Below are 19231 nucleotides of genomic sequence, written 5' to 3' on the forward strand. Positions count from 1 at the left end.
GGGTTGACGGGGCTGGGGCAGGTTCCCTACCTGGCTCCTGAGCTCCACGCACTGACTCTGCTCCATGCCAAGCCTCGGTTCTGCAGCTCCCATTGGCTGGGAACCATGGCCAATAGGAGCTGTGGGGGCAGTGCATGCTGGCAGAGGCAGCACATGGAGCTAGCAGCTGAGGGAGGGGAGCCCCCCTTCCAGGTAAGCACCACCCCACACCCCAATCCCCAGCTCTGAGCTCCCAGACACCCAAACTCCTGCTGCTAGGGGGGCCGAGACCACCCCAGCAGCAGCCATTGTGCCTGGCCCAGAGGCTGCCTGAGCTGCTCAGGCGGCCCCAAGGCCGAGCACACTGGGCTGCTACAGAAGTCACGGAATCCAGGACAAACATGGAGCCTTAATCATCCTATTTACAGCCACAGAAAGATTAGTTTAGGAACAGTTTACCTTCTTTCAACATCATTTGGCTGATTTCAGAAAACAAGACTTACCCATAGAATGAGTCTAGACTTTCTAATAAAAGCAGGAGTGAGTGATGTCTATTTCCTTGTTTTATTCTTTAAGAGCCTTGTTTATAATTCCTGGCTGTTCACTGATGTAGGCAGGGGAAGGGGAGAAGAAGAGTCAGGAATACAGAGCAGAAGTAAGGCTCCTTAAAAAAACCTCACACGTGCTAGATAGGCACACAGTATTGACCAAAATAAGTCTTCAGAGGAGACTTCTTAAGATGAAGGTAGAAGTGCAGGGCTGCAAGAAAGACCACTGAACAGTTCCAGCTGCCTGGCCAACAGAAAAAAAACAAACACACAGGAGTTATGGTGTTCAGTTCCAATTCTTGCAGTCATTTTTTATTGCAAGAGTTGCATTCTCTTCTTGTCTGAAGAAACAGGGCGATGGTACAGATAGGAACACATTACTGACTCAGCTCTACCCTCCACAAGCTTGGGAGCAGCTAGCAGTTCCGCCATCTGTGCCTCTTTGCCTTCTTTCCATTTCGGGTTTCTGGACTTGGGTGTCAGTAACTGAGGGTACATCTACACTACAGCGGGGAGTCGATTTAAGATACGCAAATTCAGCTAAGTGAATAGCGTAGCTGAATTCGACGTATTACAGCCGACTTACCCCGTTGTGAGGACGGCGGCAAAATCGACTTCTGCCGCTTTTTGTCGGCGGCGCTTACTACCACCTCCGCTGGTGGAGTTAGAGCGCCGATTCGGGGATCGATTGTCGCGTCCCGACGGGACGCGATAAATCGATCCCCAAGAGGTCGATTTCTACCCGCCGATTCAGGCGGGTAGTATAGACCAGGCCTCTGGCAACAATACTGATGTTAAGGTAACGACTTACCTTGAGGTAGGCTTGCAAATTTCCAGCAGGAAGTTTCACTGCATTTAGTGGTCAAAGCATAAATCCTAATGGAAATATTAGCGCTGTAAAATAAAAGGTCTTCTTACTAGCACAGAATATGCAACAAATCATGAATGTCAAAGATAATTCTTATGATAATTTACAGTAGGGTAGACAGAGAAATATAAAGCCAAAGCTATGTGTTCAGCCTTTAAATCAGTTGCTTCTACCTCAAAACACAGCAGGTCTTAGGGCCCTCTGACTCGGGTCTCAATCTGTTGTTCCAGCACATCATTACACTAAAACAGTCAAGAGTAACTAGTTACAGGAACACTCCCAACCATTTCGCTCAGCTAACATTGGAGTTTGTATGATAAATGACCTGACTCTGCATCTGTCACAATACTGGCCATAGCTACAATTATGGATTCAAAGATAAACTGATGCCAAAGAGTCTGTTTATTCCTCCATCAGGCAGGAGCAGAAGCCAAATTTAATGTAAATTACATTTCTTTAAATCTAAGAAAAATAGATAATTGACGACACTAGCCGAGAATGAAAATTAAACAAGATATTTAATACAGTGCAAACCATAGTTTCTTAATTAAAATAGATGTGTGCATGTATCTGAATGGGTTATCAGTTATCACAAATAGCAATGAACACTGCACTGCTACATAGAAAAAAAATGTACAGCTGGATTTTAAGTGTAAATCTCCCTTACTTCCAAGGTAGTGTTTATCAATTTCAAATCAGTTTCACTAATTAAAAATGCGAACGGCGACTAGGTCAGTGCAGTGATAGAAGGTGATCACACAGTCAAAGGAAATAAATACAGAGTGCAAAGAACTAAAAACCTAACGCATTCTTATACCTAAACATGAGAAGCCGATAGTGGCTTATGACTTTTCCTTTTTAAATGCCTTACATGACTTCTAAACACATTTTCAACTGACTTAAAATTACAGGCTGCATTTCAGGTCATTTAGCTTCAATACGCCCCAAACTCTAGAAGATGAAGATCCAGCAGTGGCATTAGCATAGTCCAGAAGCTGAATGTTGGATTTTGCAAATACATTTTATTTTACAGAAATTCAACATCATCAACTGCAGGCAACTTTCCCCAACCCTCTTTGTTTCCTTTGCGCAGACCATGCTATGCAGAGTACATCAATGCAGTGCCCACTGCTTTGGGTTAAGATTAAAGAGAGAAAGACATTTTGCTTAATGTTTTGTCCCCAACACACTACACGTGCACCTATAACAGGTGGCCAAAGTCTGTTTTGTTTTTCCAAATGATTGCTGCTGTAGTTAAATGTTTCCAGCCCAAGCTTCCAACTCTTTCATGTCATCGTCATCCTCCTCTTCTTTCTTCTTGGCTGTAGCATAAAGAGAGTGTGAAGAGTTAGGAGTGGATACCTTGATGTAACCCCATAATGTCCTGCTTCACCTGGACAGGTGGATCTGCACTGCACAAGGCACTAGGTCCCACAGAAGAGCAAATATAACATGTGGTTTTCAGTTACAAGACTTATGTGCCATTTTAAAAGCCAGCCAGGGTTAAACTTCCCAGGGCCATATTTCAAAAAGAGAAAAGAAAATGGTTTGTGAGAAGAATGCAAATATGCATTTTAATCAGAGTGGTACACAAGCATTGCCAATATTTATCAGTCACCAAATCTCAAAACATGGGAAGATGTAGACCTGTTTATTTTAGGAGCTCCTTTGGAGCCATGTAAAGTTTATTTAGCTAAGCAGTAGCCAGTTGGCAATGGATGCCAATAGCTTTTGGTTTCTTGTTGTTCAGCATGCTTAAACCAACCACTATGGATTTGGGGCTATTGGTCTTGGACTGATTTGAGTGCAGCACTAGCTGGAAGAACAGATGGAGTTGGGAGCCAGGAAATGCCAAGTCCTAGCCTAGGACAAATTTCCTGTGCTGTTTCACCTCTGTCTCTCAGTTTACCTCTCTGAAAATGAAGGCAATAGCTACCTTACAGGAATATTGGGAAAGTTAGTTAAAAACTGTACAGTGCTTTGAAGATGCAGAACGCTAAGTACTACAAGTCTCACCATAAAAATTTCCAAATACTACACTTTCCCCAAAGAAATTCCTAATGCAGCAAGATAATTATTTTTAATTTAAAAGATATCCAGTCTCTCCCTATAATGAATCCAGACAGTAGCTTACAGTATGATGCGTGTGTGTGTATGCACAATTTGTAATACAAAGCTGGCACAAACGGGAAATTCCTGAAGTTCAACCCTTGAAAGGGGAGGAGCCAAGGGATGGTAAGTCTGTTTCAAGGTCTCTCTTCTTTGGCAGGGCCCCCCAGATTAAACGGCGTTGGAAGAGTAGAAATCAGGATAAACAAAAACTGATTTTAAAAAATGTCAAATTGAGTTTTGTATTTAAATATATATTTTCTTTTAAAAATAAGCCTGTAAAAATTAAATGTGAAATTATGACAAAAATATGCTGAGCCTTACCCTTATTATAATCTATTTAAAATCATTTAAATAAAAAATATGCTGCATCAGTCAGCATTCACATTTTAATGAATTAAGGGTGATGCTTTTTTTATTATATACAGAATTGGAGGAAAACATGGTTCACTTTTAAGCTCAACTGAAGCTTTATAAATATGGCACAATCTGTATTATTTTCAGTTGTGATAATGGAGCAAATGCTGGTATTTAAATTTATCAGATGTCAGTGCTTTTAGTTTCTGTTGTGCAGAAAAATTTTTACCTTAATTACTTTTGGTTTCAGGTTAGCTAGGAGGTGCAAAGAAAATATTTTCTTCATTTGGGCTAGTTCATTCAAAGTTGAGAAGCCAACTGAGCTGAAAAAGCAGAAAAACTTGTTTTCCTCTTTCAATCTATGAACCACCAGGCGGGAAGAGGATTCACAGATCCTAAAGCCAGAAAGGACTATTGTGATCATCTAGTCTGATCTCCAGAATAACACAGGCCAGACAGCTTCACTGAAATAATTCCTGGAGCAGGTCTTTTAGAAAAAAATCCAATTTTGATTTAAAAATTATCAGTGAGGAAAATCCACCACGACCCTTGGCAAATTGTTCCAATGGTTAATTACCCTCACTGTTAAAAATGTATGCCTTATTTCCAGCCTGAATTTGTCCTACCTTCAACTTCCATCCATTGGATCGAATCATAACTTTCTCTCCGACTGAAGATCCCATTATTAAATATTTGTTCCCTATGTAGGTATAGATTGTAATCAAGTTCCCCTTAACCTTCTTTCTGTTAAACTAAATAGGTTGAGTTCTTTAAATCTATCACCATATGGCAGGTTTTCTAATCCCTTAATCATTCTTGTGGCTCTTTTCTGAGCCCTCTCCAATTTAACATCATCTTTCCTGAACTGTGGGAAGCAGAACTAGACAATGTTCCAGGAGCAGTCGCACCAGTGCCAAATATACAGGTCAAATAACCTCAAATAGAAGTAGAGAGATTCCCGTCTTTAGGCATCCCTAGATCGCATTACCTCTTTTGGCCGGAATGTCCCATAGGGAGCTCATGTTCAGCTGATATTCCAACATCACTCCCCAGTCTTTTTCAGAGTCACTGCTCCCCAGGATAGAGTCCCCCATTCTATAAGTATGGCCTGCACTCTTTGTTTTGGGATGTATACATTTATATTTAGTGTATTAAAACACATATTGTTTAATTGCGCCCAGTTAGCCAAGTGATCCAGATCACTCTGTATTAGTGACCTGTCCTCCTCAATATTTACCACTCTCCCAATTTTAGTATCGTCTGCCAACTTTATCAGTGAGGGCCAAGCACTGATCCCTACAGCATCCCAGTACAGGGGTGAGAGGCAGACTCAAAGACCTGCAATCAGAGCATTGAGACCAACTTGTAAGACTAAATTCCAAGGGCTATTTCTCACTCAAGTCTCCCTTGCTTTTACCTCTGCGTTTGGTCTTGTCAGGATTGCTTCCCATTAAATCAGCTGCCATTAGTACAAGACTCCCAGCTTGCATTTCTTTCTCCTACGTCTCCATTCTACCTTGAACCTTGTTTTTTAAGGTATTATAGGATAAACGGGAAGTGCAGGAATACATGCTAACTGCTCCTGTTACAGCTATTCATTTTCATAGATCTAATAAAAGGAGATGAAGGATCCCTTGAGAATAATACATCATGTGATTCATGAAGCAATTCCATATTAACTCTACAAGCTGTTTGTAGCCAGAAAATTCAAATCCTTATTAACAGCTGCTGATTTGATGAATGCACATGTTAATGAACCAAGCTGGCTTTGGCAAAGGCAGACAATTACCTGGCTTTGACGGTATTGCTATTGAGGGCACATTTGGTAGTGGTACTGTCTCGGGACCACTGATATCCAGCAGGTTTTTGTCTAATTCTTCCTGTTCTAGATCCTCCAATTCTGCCATCAGTTCATCCTAGTATTGTAAAGGGAAAAAGAATGATTCAGATCACACTTGCCACTAAGTAGCACAAACAGACAGACAGACAGACTCAGCTAGGTACATTATCACTGGGGATGGCCTAAATGACCCCAGCACATGACCCTCAAACTGTGAGGGCAGGGTCTGAATCTCAACCCCGATCTGAATTTATGCTTTCACTTTCTGATGGGCACAGAATTCTCTGATCCAAAGGTCTCCAAAACGTTGGGGGTTTGAAGTCCCATCCAAGTTTTTTAGCTGCCACGCGCACAATTTTCTGAGGTGGAAGAGACCATTTGCTAGGAGAAATTTTACATCCTAGAACTTGCACTGTTGTCTTGCATGCAGAACTCAGATCACCAAGAGATGGGTTTTAATTAAAACAGTGCAACTCTTGAGCTGTTTTACCTCATCAAAGTCTTCCCCAAATCCTACAGGCTTTGAAATAGCTGTTGAAATTTCATCTGCCAGCTCCTGCTGTTCTGCAATATCCTGCATCAATTCGTCTACTTTATCAATATCCCTGTAAAGAGAAGAGTACAATGTGTTAGGTCATTAATCTGGTTTGCACTGCCCCTGACTACATTTGCTAATTCTGTGGCAATGCTAATTCCACACTGTGATGGCATTTCACCTGTGCATGACCGCACATCTCCAGCCACTGCAGCTCTCCTTCCCTCAACTGCTCCACCCTGAGCAATCTCCATTCCCTACTCCCTGCCAACATCTTCGCATTTTTACCCATTGCAGGAAGGTATGAAGCTTCTTCTAAAGCACATGCCATTTCTGCTGTGTGAATTGGGCAGGAGGAGGTGCTCATTCCCTTTCTCCCTCATTCCCAGCAGATTACCTCCCTCATGATTCTAGAAATCACCTGTTTGCTGTTCTTAAATTTTTCTCTTTGGCAGAAACTGAGTGCTGAAAGATGGACTGAGAGCCCTGGAGGACAAAAGCTTCCATTTACTCTCAGAAAAGATATAAACACATGGCAAGATGGACTGATCCCACAAAATCAGGTAGCCAAGATGCCCATTGGCTGGCAACTACTTTTGGTTACTACTACAGATCTAGGTCAGCTTCAGCTTGTCAGGAGTGAAAGGCTCTGTTACCCTATTATCAATCCTTTAAGCCATCAAGAGCCAATTATCAGTTTGCTTTGAACTCTAATTCTTAGGCCTTGGCTACACTTACCCGCTAGTTCGACAGCTGGAAATCGAACTTCTGGGTTCGACTTATCGCGTCTAGTCTGGACGCGATAAGTCGAACCCGGAAGTGCTCGCCGTCGACTGCGGTACTCCAGCTCGCCGAGAGGAGTACCGCGGAGTCGACGGGGGAGCCTGCCTGCCGCGTGTGGACCAAGGTAAGTTCGAACTAATTCGAACTAAGGTACTTCGAACTTCAGCTACGTTATTCACGTAGCTGAAGTTGCGTACCTTAGTTCGAATTAGGGGTGTAGTGTAGACCTGGCCTTAGTGTAACTCAGATCTATTTGCTTTAGTCAAGGCTGGACCAAAAAAGTGCCTTCACAGGACACAAAATTATTATCACCAGCGTCAAGTCCACAGTTAAGGGTGAGTTGAGTTTTGCACTTGAAGCTGGGTTTTAACCTTTTATGTATGAAAAATACAAGATGTCCTCCCCAAAATTCTACTCCTTACTCTCAGAGCATAGAATGACTCCTGAAAATTTACAAGCAAATTCATTAGTTTTAATTAAATTAAAAATGGGTCCTTTAAGAAACCTGGCACCTGTTTTGTCATATTTTTGTCCCCAACGACCTTAATGGAATAATGCAGACTTTTTCAACTTTCCATATACTTAACCTCACTGAAATCTTGTGCATGAATTACATTTAAAAGGTTTTCTTTTTTTTTAGCATGGTCATTCACACTCACCCACCTATTATTCTCCATATTCAAGTTTATTCAGGGGCAGAAACTCAATACACTTCAGAGAATTCCACGAAGAACTACCCTCTTTCCAAATAGTCACTTTTCCCCATTGTTCTCAATGGGACTGAAGCAACAGACTTCCCTTAACAAAAATGGCCACTGCATCTATTCACCTACTCCTCAGTGTTCTTCTCCACCTCCTGACAGCATAGGGGGCTATCATCTTTCCTGAGGTCAGTTTACCTTCACTCCCACTGGGGGCAATGGAATGTGGTGGCATTTGGAAAGAGGGCATATTAACTGAGGTCAGCACCTGGCCTCATTGTCATTGCAAAAAATGGGGGATGCCAGCCATTTTGAAAGAGTACAATTCTTCGTAAGTTTCTCTGGAGAATATTTTACACACCTAATAACATGGAGTCACTATATGGCTTAGTAAAGACTATTTAGGTGCCTTAACTATGCATTCCTATATCTGAACAGGTTTGGATTCCTTTTAAATTTAACCTCAGTTCAGAGTTTCCTGGCTTTGGAAATATTGGCTTTGTGTTAATTACAACATCTCTAATGTAGTTTACCCTTAGTTACTGATATGTACTCTCAACCATAACGCCATCTCAAAGTCATTTTTGTTTGCAAATTATATCGAGTAGAAGAAAAAGGAACAGACTATGCACCCCCTTTAAACAAGGCTTAAAAAGTGTACAGGTATTAGATAGATCTGTGACCAGTACATCTCTGAAATCACTTCAGACTATTATTGACACTATACTTTAGCTAGACAAAAGTTGTGTGCGTGCTATTAATGGCCTCGTACCCCACAAAATTTTTCTGGGTTGAAAAATCCCATCTTTTGTAGCTTGATCAACAAGCGAACGCATCTAGTATTATATTTTAAACTTTTAAAAAATACTTTACTGCTTTGTCTGTAACCTCTGCAATAATCAGTTATTTCATGCCACGATGATGCAGAGCATTTTAGCAGACTGCGTGGGACCTGGTTCTTTATTCTCTTTCTATAATTTCTGGTTTGATTTTGATAGAGTGGACATTCATTCAAGGATACAATATGAAATTTCTTACATGTTGTCATGAGCAGCTTTCATAGCTTTAGCAGCCAGGCCCATATTCTTGAGCACTTCAGTATTCGTGTTGGCATTTTCAAGGGCTTCCCTCTGGAATTCAATTGTTGATAACGTGCCATCTATCTGCGCCAGCTGCTTCTCGTACCTCTTCTTGCGTTTTAGGGCTTGAAGAGCAGCTAGACGAAACAAAAACAAAATGTATGTGATTTGTGTCCAAAATAGCCATTCAAATGTGTACAAAATTCCATTCACAAAACAGAATATTTAATTCATTCTATCGCTCATCTGCTCTTCTTTCTAGTTTAATTAAAATTTGTTACTGTTCTGTGTTCCTGTCTAAACAAATGTAATGGTAGCCAAGCCTCTGATGTCCACTTCATGTCAAAATACAGACTATAAACCAGCAATAATAACGTTAGCAGTCTAGATGCTCAGCATGGATGGTGCTACAGGGTACTGTGTTTTATAGCAAACACCATGTCTCAAAACATAAGCATGCCTATTTAAAAGTAGCATCTTCCTCCATCTTTTCCCATGGAACATACAGCAGTCCAGGGTACAGTAACCGCCAAACATGGTTTTAACTATGCTGCAGACTCAGGCAGCAGCTAGGCAGGAGTGACTGGGAGAAAGCATTATATATACACACAGTAGAACCTCAGAGTTGCGAACTGACCACTCAACTACATCCCTCATTTGGAACCGGAAGCACGCAATCAGGCAGGAGCAAACGCAAAAAAGGCAAATACGGTAGAATATTGTGTTAAACGTAAACTACTAAAAAAATAAAGGGAAAGCAGCTTCTTTCTTCTGCATAGTAAAGTTTCAAAGCTGTATTAAGTCAATGTTCAGTTGTAAACTTTTGAAAGAACAACCATAACATTTTCTTCAGAGTTACGAACAACCTCACATTCCCGAGGTGTTCGTAACTGAGGTCCTCCTGTACCTCACTTCCTGGTATCGCTCCTGTTTGAATAAGAGCAGTGGTCAAGGAAAGCTCATCTTGTATAAACACGTTTCAAATCTCCCTGGTGTAAGGACCCGCCCACATTGAATCTTCTAAATATGATTTTTGTAACCAATAGAGGTGCTGTCTCCGTATCTGTAACCCTGTTCAGTTTGAGCCTGCATAGCAGCTTTTCTGCTGTGTTTGTTTCTAGATCTACACAAACAAACATGAACAGACATTGCTAAGTGCTTTCTATGAAAGTATGGGCAGATGAGCTATCCCACAATGCCTTTGCATGAAATCCATAGACACCAACACATGGGTCTGGGTACTCTGAAATGTACTGCTGTGCAGAGAGCTGGGAGGAAGGAGAACCAGTCAAACTGGATACACAAACCAGATCAGGGTTTTCAGTTCACACTAAGCACTCCACTCCTCCACCCCCAGTGCATGCGCACAACCAGTTACAGGAAGATAATACCACCCGACTAGATCACTAGCGGAAGTGAAACTCGACTAGCTGCTCTGTATCAATCATTCAGGATGTATGTGCATTAGAGCTGGCTGGAAAATGGAAATCCCTCCCTGTTAAAAATTACGTGTTCTTAAAATATATATACACATATAGATTCCCAAACTGAGACAAAATGGCAAAAATGCAACATTTTCCCAGAAAGGGATTTTAGGAAAGCTGTTTCAGGTGAACCAACATGGAATTTATAATTTTTCTGAGAAAGTGACGTTGACAAGAGCCTTGCAGCCCAGCAACAGGACAGGCAGAGTGCCTGGGCACCCGCGGAGCGGAGCTGAGCTGAGCATCGGGGCAGAGAGTCAGGTGTTCAGCACTGGCAGCTGCCTGTAAAGCTTTTGTCAAGAGACCATCCAAGCAGGCAACTCATTTTTATTCCCTGCCCAAAACTAATTCCCTTCCCCCTCCCCAAAGCCCCCCCCCCCAAAAAAAACCACAAACAAACAGAAGTTTTCCCCACAGCAAATTTTGCAAAGGTAGGGTTACCATACGTCCGGATTTTCCCGGACATGTCCGGCTTTTGGGGGCTCAAATCCCCGTCCGGGGGGAAATCCCCAAAAGCCGGGCATGTCCGGGAAAATCGGGAGGGAGGGCTCGGCCGGGGCCTCTTTGGCCGGGGCCGGTGCGGGGCCGGGCCGCGGGGGCATGGTGCCGGGCCGGGCGGGGAGCCGGGGGCGCGGTGCCGGGCCGGGCCCGTGGGGCCGGGAGCCGGTCTGGGCCGCCGGGGGGTGCGCTAGACCGTGGGGCCGGTCCGGGGTAGCGGGGGGGTGCGCTGGGCCGTGAGCCGGTCCGGGGCAGCGGGGTGGGGCGGGGGTGCGCGGGGCCGGGAGCCGGTCCGGGGTTGCGGGGCCAGGCCGCCGGGGGGCGGCAGTGCTGGGCAGGCGGGGTGGTCGGCCGGGGGCCGGGGCCAGCACCCCAGGGCCCGAGCCGACCCAGGCTGGAGCTGCTGGGGGACCAGCCTGGGCCGCGCCTCCTCCCCCCACACTCCCCCTTACCTGCTTCAGGCTTCCCACGAATTAAATGTTTGCGGGAAGCAGGGGAGGGGGCGGAGACGTTGGGGAGGGGGCGGAGTTGGGGCGGGGGCGGGGCCCCGTGGACTGTCCTCCATTTGGAGGCACAAAATATGGTAACCCTAGCAAAGGGCAGTTTTTGTTGAAAATCATTCCAACAACAACAACAACAACTTAAAAAAAGCCAACCAACTTATGACCAACTGTAGTGTGGATATAAAGTGCCTGTAAGTAGTTACAAATTTGATTACAGGTTGTAGTGTGAAAAGGACGTACCAAAGGACAGATTGGTTGGGTATCATCACACAAAGAAGAAAGGAACAAAACATAGTAAAATATTGGGCACAACCACATAGGAATATGCCTACTATACCTATCCCCTTAGATATACATTACCAAAAAAAAATCTACATTAGAAACAAGTGCCCCTTGCCCCTCCATGACAAAGTATTACATCTCCCTCCATCATGGTTCTTTTCTAGCTATTTCCAACCAACCAACCTGTGCTTTGGCTGACAGATACAACACAACCTCTCTGACAGAGTTATTGTTTGGATGAAACAATTAATTACCCTAAATGTTATTTCCAGCTACCTCTGTCAAAGAGATCAATAATCCAGTTCTCCAATATACAATAGACTTGGTAACTTAATAAGAACATTTATCTGCTTAAGAAATAGAATCAACTTGGACATCTACTCAGACTCTAACCTGATGACTGCAGTTCTTTGCTGCAAGATACAGCTTAACATTTGAACTCAGACCTGTGTTGCATTTCACTCCATGAATGTCCTTTTTGTTCAAGCCTCTAGCCTCAGTGAAAGTCTGATCAAAAGGAGGTTTATTGGGGAAAGGTGTAGAAAACGTATAATTGAGAAGTCTCAGACATACACACACACACACACACAATATCCTGTCGAGGGCCAGTTTGTGACAGCGAACTTGTCGGTTACACATGTTCATCAGAAGTGAAGGAAAAAAACGAGAATTTCCCAAATCCAGTTCTAAGACCCATCCCCTAAAAATGCTATTTCAGAATTTGCCTTTCCTGGCAGTAGTGCTGGAACTGAATTGTGGGGGAGATTCCCCTACCCCAAAATTATAGCCTTCTTGAAGAGGGACAGACTCCCTTGTCACCTTTTCTAGAATAATGACAGTTTCAAATGACATGATAAATGAGTTGCTGCAACACAGGTGACCGGGCTGATCTCCTAGAAGCTGACTGTACATTTACAGGGGCCTCATATGTACTGTTGGGTCCAGTCTTGATGGGTAAAAGGAGAATTATCCAATTGTGTTTAGTTGAAAACACATTCCTTTTTAGCCCATCAAGACAAGGCTCCTGCGTGGCTGCACACTACACAGTCCTTTTGTTTTGTAACCCTCGGATTATTTTATCATTACTCTGCAACACATTACAAAACAGAAAACTAGGTACAGTTACAATTAAAGCTGCCAAGCACAAATCAAAAGTACCATTGATCACATCCATTGAAACAATCTAATCAGCTAGTATGAAAATGAAACAAAGGTCACATCGCCCATTTTGAGTCCAGCTTTGCACAATTCATGCACATACTGCTAAAACAAATATTTCTGTGACCTGCTTCCCCCCTCGACTGGTGTCCCTATTTTAGGACCAATCCAAATTCCATTGACAATAGCAATAGTCTTTCCTTTGACATGAATGGGAGTTTGACTGGGCTTTCATATAATAAAATCATCTAGTATTTGTTGGAATGATCAAATTATCTTGCTCAGAAGGAAAAGCCTGCTATTTGGATACGCTTGTATTCAGTGGTGATGGCGCTAGAGAGAAAAGCGAGAAACAAAGGTAGGATATTCAGAACTGTTAATTTTGTGGAATATGTAGACTGCAAGGCCAGAGTTCTTAACAGCTGTTGTATAAACAAAAGTATGGTATTAGAGTTTATGTACAGTTCTTAGTGAAAGCTATGGGATAAATACATAAGGTTCTTTTAGACTTCGCACTTACTGGGTTACAAGGGCAGAACTCAGGCTATATGGGCACTAACAATTGAGAATGTGTTTTTAATGGTGTGTGTGGATGAACTAGGTATCAGGTACTAACCAGAATTTTCTAACCGTATCTTTCTATTTCCATTCCATTTATTTCTATGTTCTTCTCTCGCCCAGGAATGTCTGTTCAGTGTATTTCACTCGAATTGCATTTACTAATCTTAAATCATTTGAGATTTTTTTGTTTTGTAATTTCCTTTGTTTGTCTGGTGGTAAACCTCTGGTTTAGTAAGTCAGGCTCCTGCTCATGAAAAGCTCTGTGTTATGTCTCAGGTAAGCTTTAGTTGACACTTAAGTTCTCTCCAACCCTGGTTCTCCAGTCAATCTGTAGCGTCCTGATCCGGGACAGTCCATGCCCCAGCATTAGCCCTACTTTCCCATGTTATCCCCTGACATTTTTTCTAACAGCAGGAATGTCCTTATATCCAGCAGTGGTCATAAGCTTGATTTTAAATCTCATTACTCAAGTTTTCCACAGTCCCTTCCATTTTGCCTGCTGCAGGATTACGCTATGAGAAAATGGTAGAAAAGACTTCTATGTTTAAGTGATGTTGAGGTGGGAAGGAACACAAATAGGAATGTAAAAGCAAATATGCGCTGTCTTACTCATATACACGGACCACACTTTTCAACACTTGGACAATTCAGGGTAATATTTACACAGTCAATTAACATCTAGATGCAAAGCACTTTTTTGAAGTGAAAAGAGACATACAACTGGTTAAATATCATTGCACCTGGCATTAAAAAAAATGTACTAAAAAGGTCAAACAAGACACTGAAATGTCTCTAATTGAGAGGTATGCACCTTCCTGTAGTTTATTTAGAGGTTATTTAATAGCAGATACATTTCCACAACTATCCTTTAATCCAATTTAGAATTCATACCATTTACAACTGGAATCTTATTAAATTGGAGAGATTATGAGACTCCGACAGGCTAATTTGGGTCATTTCACATTCATTTGCTCCTGTGAGCTCTATTAATTCATTTATCCGCCTACAATAAGATACATTTCACATTCGGTTTTTTTTTTTTTTTTTTTTTTTTTGCGGTAATCAGCTCTGCCTTTTCATGGCTTTGCTTTCACAGATAAACCAAGGCACAGAAGTCAGACTGTGAATACAAGTGAAGAGAACATTCTGTGCTATACAAGAATATCCCCACCAGATCTTTCACATTAGAACATTATGACTTCCAAGCAGACATGTCCACATAGTATTTATGTTAGGTACTGAACCAAAACTCAGATGGAATTAAAATATCCTTATTAACTCTAATCTATACCTAGATCTTTTTACTTTTGATCTATACCATATAAAATAACCATCAAGATAGAAGTGAGACTTTCTTTTTTTGCACTTGAAAAATGTACACTCAGGATGTTTGCAGGCTGCTTTAATAGGCCAGACTCCGTGGCAGCCAAAACTCAAGTCTAATTCCCAGACACACGATCCTGCAATCAAATCCACTAGCATGTGCCCTGAACCCATTCAGAAGCCTGTGGATTGTAAAAAGGAATACCTGACTTAGAAGTGATAGACAGCAAATGATTATGGCAACAAAAGAGGCCACAATTGCTTGGCTAAGTCATGTGATTGTAACTTCGTACATATATTTAAAGGATAGAAACACCAAGAAAAGGAGATGACTTGTTAAGACTAGTAAAAATAGGGTATAATCACGAGTAATAAGAAAGCAGTCTGAATATCAGAAAAGTTTTCTGACCTTAAGGTCTACAGACCTGTGGTGGAGCTTCCCAAGGGAAGTAATAGAAGTCCTTTCGTTTGGGAGACGTAAAACTAGATTAGATAAAATACAAGAAAGTGTGCAGTAAGGGACAATCCTATATCAGTAAGGGAATGGACTAAACAATTTTAACTGGTCTTTTCTGCTTCATCAGTGACTGTCCACTACCTATCCACTGATGCATCAGTTCCTCTTCTCCATTTCTAATATGGACTATTAACCCACAGCCCCTTTCTTCAGCTACAGGTCTATGAACTACCACTGACCATAAACTACTCAAGCTCTCCTCCACTTGTCGTACCACAGAGTAAGACTTCATAAGATTTCAAATCTGATCTGTCAGATACATTCCCAAGCCACCACTCCACTCTAAGCAAGAGAGCCAAAATTACCTCATTCAATCTTTACAGCATATTGTGGCTTTAAAGATTAGACTCCCACAAAGGGGACTAGACTCAGTGTTGCAACACCTAACTTTACACACCCTGCTGCCTAGTGGAATACTCAGCCCAGGCTCCTCATACAATGCATGGAAAAGATAGTCACTTAATAAAGGGATCCACAATCGCCAGCATGCTGAACAAGGAGCTGCCTAAGACAACCAAGGCGGTACATATGAGCTCCTGTTCTGTCTTCCTGTCTCATGGGTCCCTTTCTGTCCCCCACTGTCTTGCTCCTCTCCTATCCCGCTCTGTTGGCTTTTCACCTGATCCTGAAATCAACCGCACTGCACAAGATGAAATGGCCCATCCAGCTCTGATAGGCCTAAGTACCACCAATGATGGAGGGGGACATGGCCAAACCAAACAGATAATGTCCCTGATTAGAGAGGCAAGCTGGGGTCCAGAGCAACAGCTGTCATAGCTGACCTGCCCAGTCCAAACCATCTGTCTGTGACTGACCAACTGCCCTATATCCTGATAAGATCAACAAATGCTGCATTTCCCCCACATTTACCATTCTACCTCTTTTCTCCCTTCTGTGTGTCTGTCTTGTCTAAAGGAAGAAAGAAATAGCGTTCCCAACTCAAACTGAACAGAACTAACCCTTTCTTCCCCACCAACAAAGGCTGTTTGACAGAATAAAAGACCTTAACCAACATTCACCCTCTCCAAAAAGGGTTCTGGTTTTATAGGTTTTGATTATGTTTGTTTTGCATAATAACTCTGTGACGTTGTGCAGTCTATATGGTTTTATAAAAACTTATTATCAAGTCAATATAATGTAACTGGGATAGTTTTAGAGAAAATACGGTAATAAGTGAATGTAACGTAACTGGGATATGCCTCATGCAAAAGGTCTCTTGTAAGGTATCATTACAAAGCTTATAATCTACTGAGTGTGATCATCTGATTTGTATAAATGTACCACTCTTGTATCTAAAACTAGAAATATAAAATGTAACTCTGAGGGCCTATTGTAATTGTGTAAAGTGTGGACCATTAATGATGGTTTGGAATCTTGATGACTCCCATTGTCTGCAGATGGCTGTATTTACCTGTGAGTCTTCCTGTATATGTGTGTGCTGGCAAGTGAGTAATGAAGTCTTGCAGTGACATGTGATCATGTCACCTGAACTGGAATCCATCTTTAACCTGGTGCTTTTCCAGTGAGGGGGGGTGGAAACCCAGAGAGACAAAGAGTTCCCGCCTTATGCAAAAGATATATAAAGGGGGGAAGAGAACAGAGAGGGGGAGAAGCCATCATGAAGAATCCCCTAGCTACCACCTGAGCTGCAACAAGAGCTGTACCAGGGGAAAGAATTGTGCCCAGGCCTGGAAGGTGTCCAGTCTGAGAAAAACTTACTGAAACATCTCTGAGGGTGAGATTATCTGTATTCAGTTTGATTAGGCATAGATTTGCGCATTTTATTTTATTTTGCTTGGTGACTTACTTTGTTCTGTCTGTTACTACTTTGAACCACTTAAATCCTACTGTCTGTATTTAATAAAATCACTTTCTATTTAGTAATTCACTCAGAGTATGTATTAATACCTGGGGGAGCAAACAACTGTGCATATCTCTCTATCAGTGTTATAGAGGGCGAACAATTTATGAGTTTGCCCTGCATAAACTTTATGCAGGGTAAAACGGATTTATCTGGGTTTAGACCCCATTGGGAGTTGGGCATCTGAGTGCTAAAGACAAGCACGCTACTGCGAGCTGTTTTCAGGTAAACTTGCAGCTTTGGGACAAGTGATTCAGACCCTGGGTCTGTGTCTGGAGCCAGACGGGAGTGTCTGGCTCAGCAAGACAGGGTGCTGGAGTCCTGAGCTGGCAGGGAAAGCAGAAGCAGGGGTAGTCTTTGCACATCGGGTGGCAGCTCCCAAGGGGGTTTCTGTGATCCAACCCGTCACAAACTCAATTTCTGTTTCAGTATTTTTGCCTTGTTTGTATTCTTTTCCTTTGTGTATTTCAATCAATTCATTTCTTATTTTTGGCATGAATTTCCTGATGCATTGCCATGGTATTAAACAGTCTGAGGTCTCTGTATATCTAACTTTGTTTAAAACTGTTTCATGTTGGACAGTCATGTTAATGCCATTAACTCTTTGGCTCTTTATCCCAACATGCCCTAACTGCTGGGCTATGGGGTATTCTGGAGCAGGACTCTGTCCCTCCCGTTGAAACTGCTCCACTTTGTCTGAATAAGTAGTCGTGGGGCTAGAGAAAGAGAGTTAGCATGACTCTTTAGTCCAGTGATTATGGCACTCACCTGGGAAGTGGGAGGCCCAAGTTCAAGTCCCCATTCCAGTGACTATACAAAGTGGAACAATTACAAAGGAAGGACTGAGTGCCCTACTGCAGAATATCCCAGAACCCAGTATTCAGGGCACTCTCGGGAGATGTGGGTTCAAATCCCTGCTCCACATCAGGGAGACAGAGGAACTGAACCCAGGTCTCCCACATCCCAGGCAAGTTCTCTAGCCACTGGCTAAAAGCTGTAAGGGGGGCACCACCACTTCTTCTTCTGACAGCACTGCTTTGTATGGGGCCTGTTCTGTTAGTCAGCCTCCGAGCATACATGGGCTCTGCAGGTGAGCTAGATGGGGGAATGCCTAGTTTGAGGATCCCACTGGAGCTCAGGCATAAACTAGGTAACCAGACTGAAGCAGATGCACGCATGCCCAGTGGCAGATTTTTGGTAACTAGGAGACTTTACCAGTGGAAACTTAAATGCCTAGGATATTTAGCTGCCTACAGGATTAAGCAGGAGCTGAGCAGGGGTTTTGAGGATCTAAGTTTTAGACTTAGGCACCTAAATCCCATTATGGATCTAGCCCGGATACCCCACAATTCCTCCTCTTTTTCACTTTTTACATGGTTCAGAAACTGCAGCATTGGTGATTTTCATACTTGTAACTCTCTGAAAGGATTGAGAAACCACACCATGAGTTTATACACTTGTTACCACAAGTAAATTGGTGTATAATGATGACAAGGTCTGTATTTCTCCAAGGTTATCAAACAGATGCATAGCGGATTAGCAAAGGTCCACCATAACGATTCAACTGCAGGACTGGAACCCAAATATGTAGACTAAACTAGATCTGAGATGACAGCTGTGCTAAAGGTGACCATGGAAGGATGAAAATTGAGATTTCTGTGATATACAAAGGAGGCCTGAAAAGTGGGGTGGGGAGGAGGTTGGTTGTTTTGTTTTTAATTCCTCCGCTTTTTCTTTATATCAAAAAATTCAATTCTTGTTTAAGGTTTATGACATCAGATAGAAAGATGTTAAACCTGATTGGGAGAGTAAGTGATTTTTATTCAGATGATAAAAAACTTATTTTTAACTACTACTAAATGCCAAACAAAGTTATCTGAGGCCACACTCCACCCATTCAATTAAGGACTGATTCTTAGAGGCTTTGAGTTTAGATGCACTCAAGGTTCTGGAAGGGTATGAGGCACTGCCATGCAGCCTTAACCGAGTTAAGAAAACTTTTGGGCAGTGACTTTCTACTGTAAAAATAAATGGGTGTATTTGTCTGTGTTTGGGGTGGATAAGGAAGGGGAGAGAGGAGAGGTTGAGCCTTTCAGACCATAGGCATCCATCTTAATCAGATCCCAGGTGATGCTCAGCCCCCCCCCACTCCGCCCCAGGCCCCGCCCCCACTCAATCCCTTCCCCCAAGCCTCCACGCTTGCCCCGCCTCTTCCTACCCCCACTCCACCTCCTCCTCCCCTAGC

The 19231-nt window shown here is 42.6% G+C and overlaps 1 protein-coding gene across 2 annotated transcripts in view; it reads right to left on the reverse strand.

The window, feature by feature from the left end:
- Nucleotides 1–1779: 1779 nt before the first annotated feature.
- CHMP4B (charged multivesicular body protein 4B) overlaps nt 1780–19231 on the reverse strand; it is a 37793-nt gene continuing 20341 nt past the window's right edge. For both annotated transcript variants that reach the window (XM_034787574.1, XM_034787575.1), the window contains exons 2-5: nt 8759–8936; nt 6192–6306; nt 5651–5777; nt 1780–2717 (exon numbers count right to left, since the gene is read on the reverse strand). In XM_034787574.1, coding sequence (XP_034643465.1) covers nt 2650–2717; nt 5651–5777; nt 6192–6306; nt 8759–8936 — 488 coding nt within the window. In that variant the 3' untranslated portion in view covers nt 1780–2649. The remainder of the gene's footprint in view (nt 2718–5650; nt 5778–6191; nt 6307–8758; nt 8937–19231) is intronic.

This window comes from Trachemys scripta, chromosome 12, assembly GCF_013100865.1.
Source record: "Trachemys scripta elegans isolate TJP31775 chromosome 12, CAS_Tse_1.0, whole genome shotgun sequence".
Taxonomy (NCBI): domain Eukaryota; kingdom Metazoa; phylum Chordata; order Testudines; family Emydidae; genus Trachemys; species Trachemys scripta.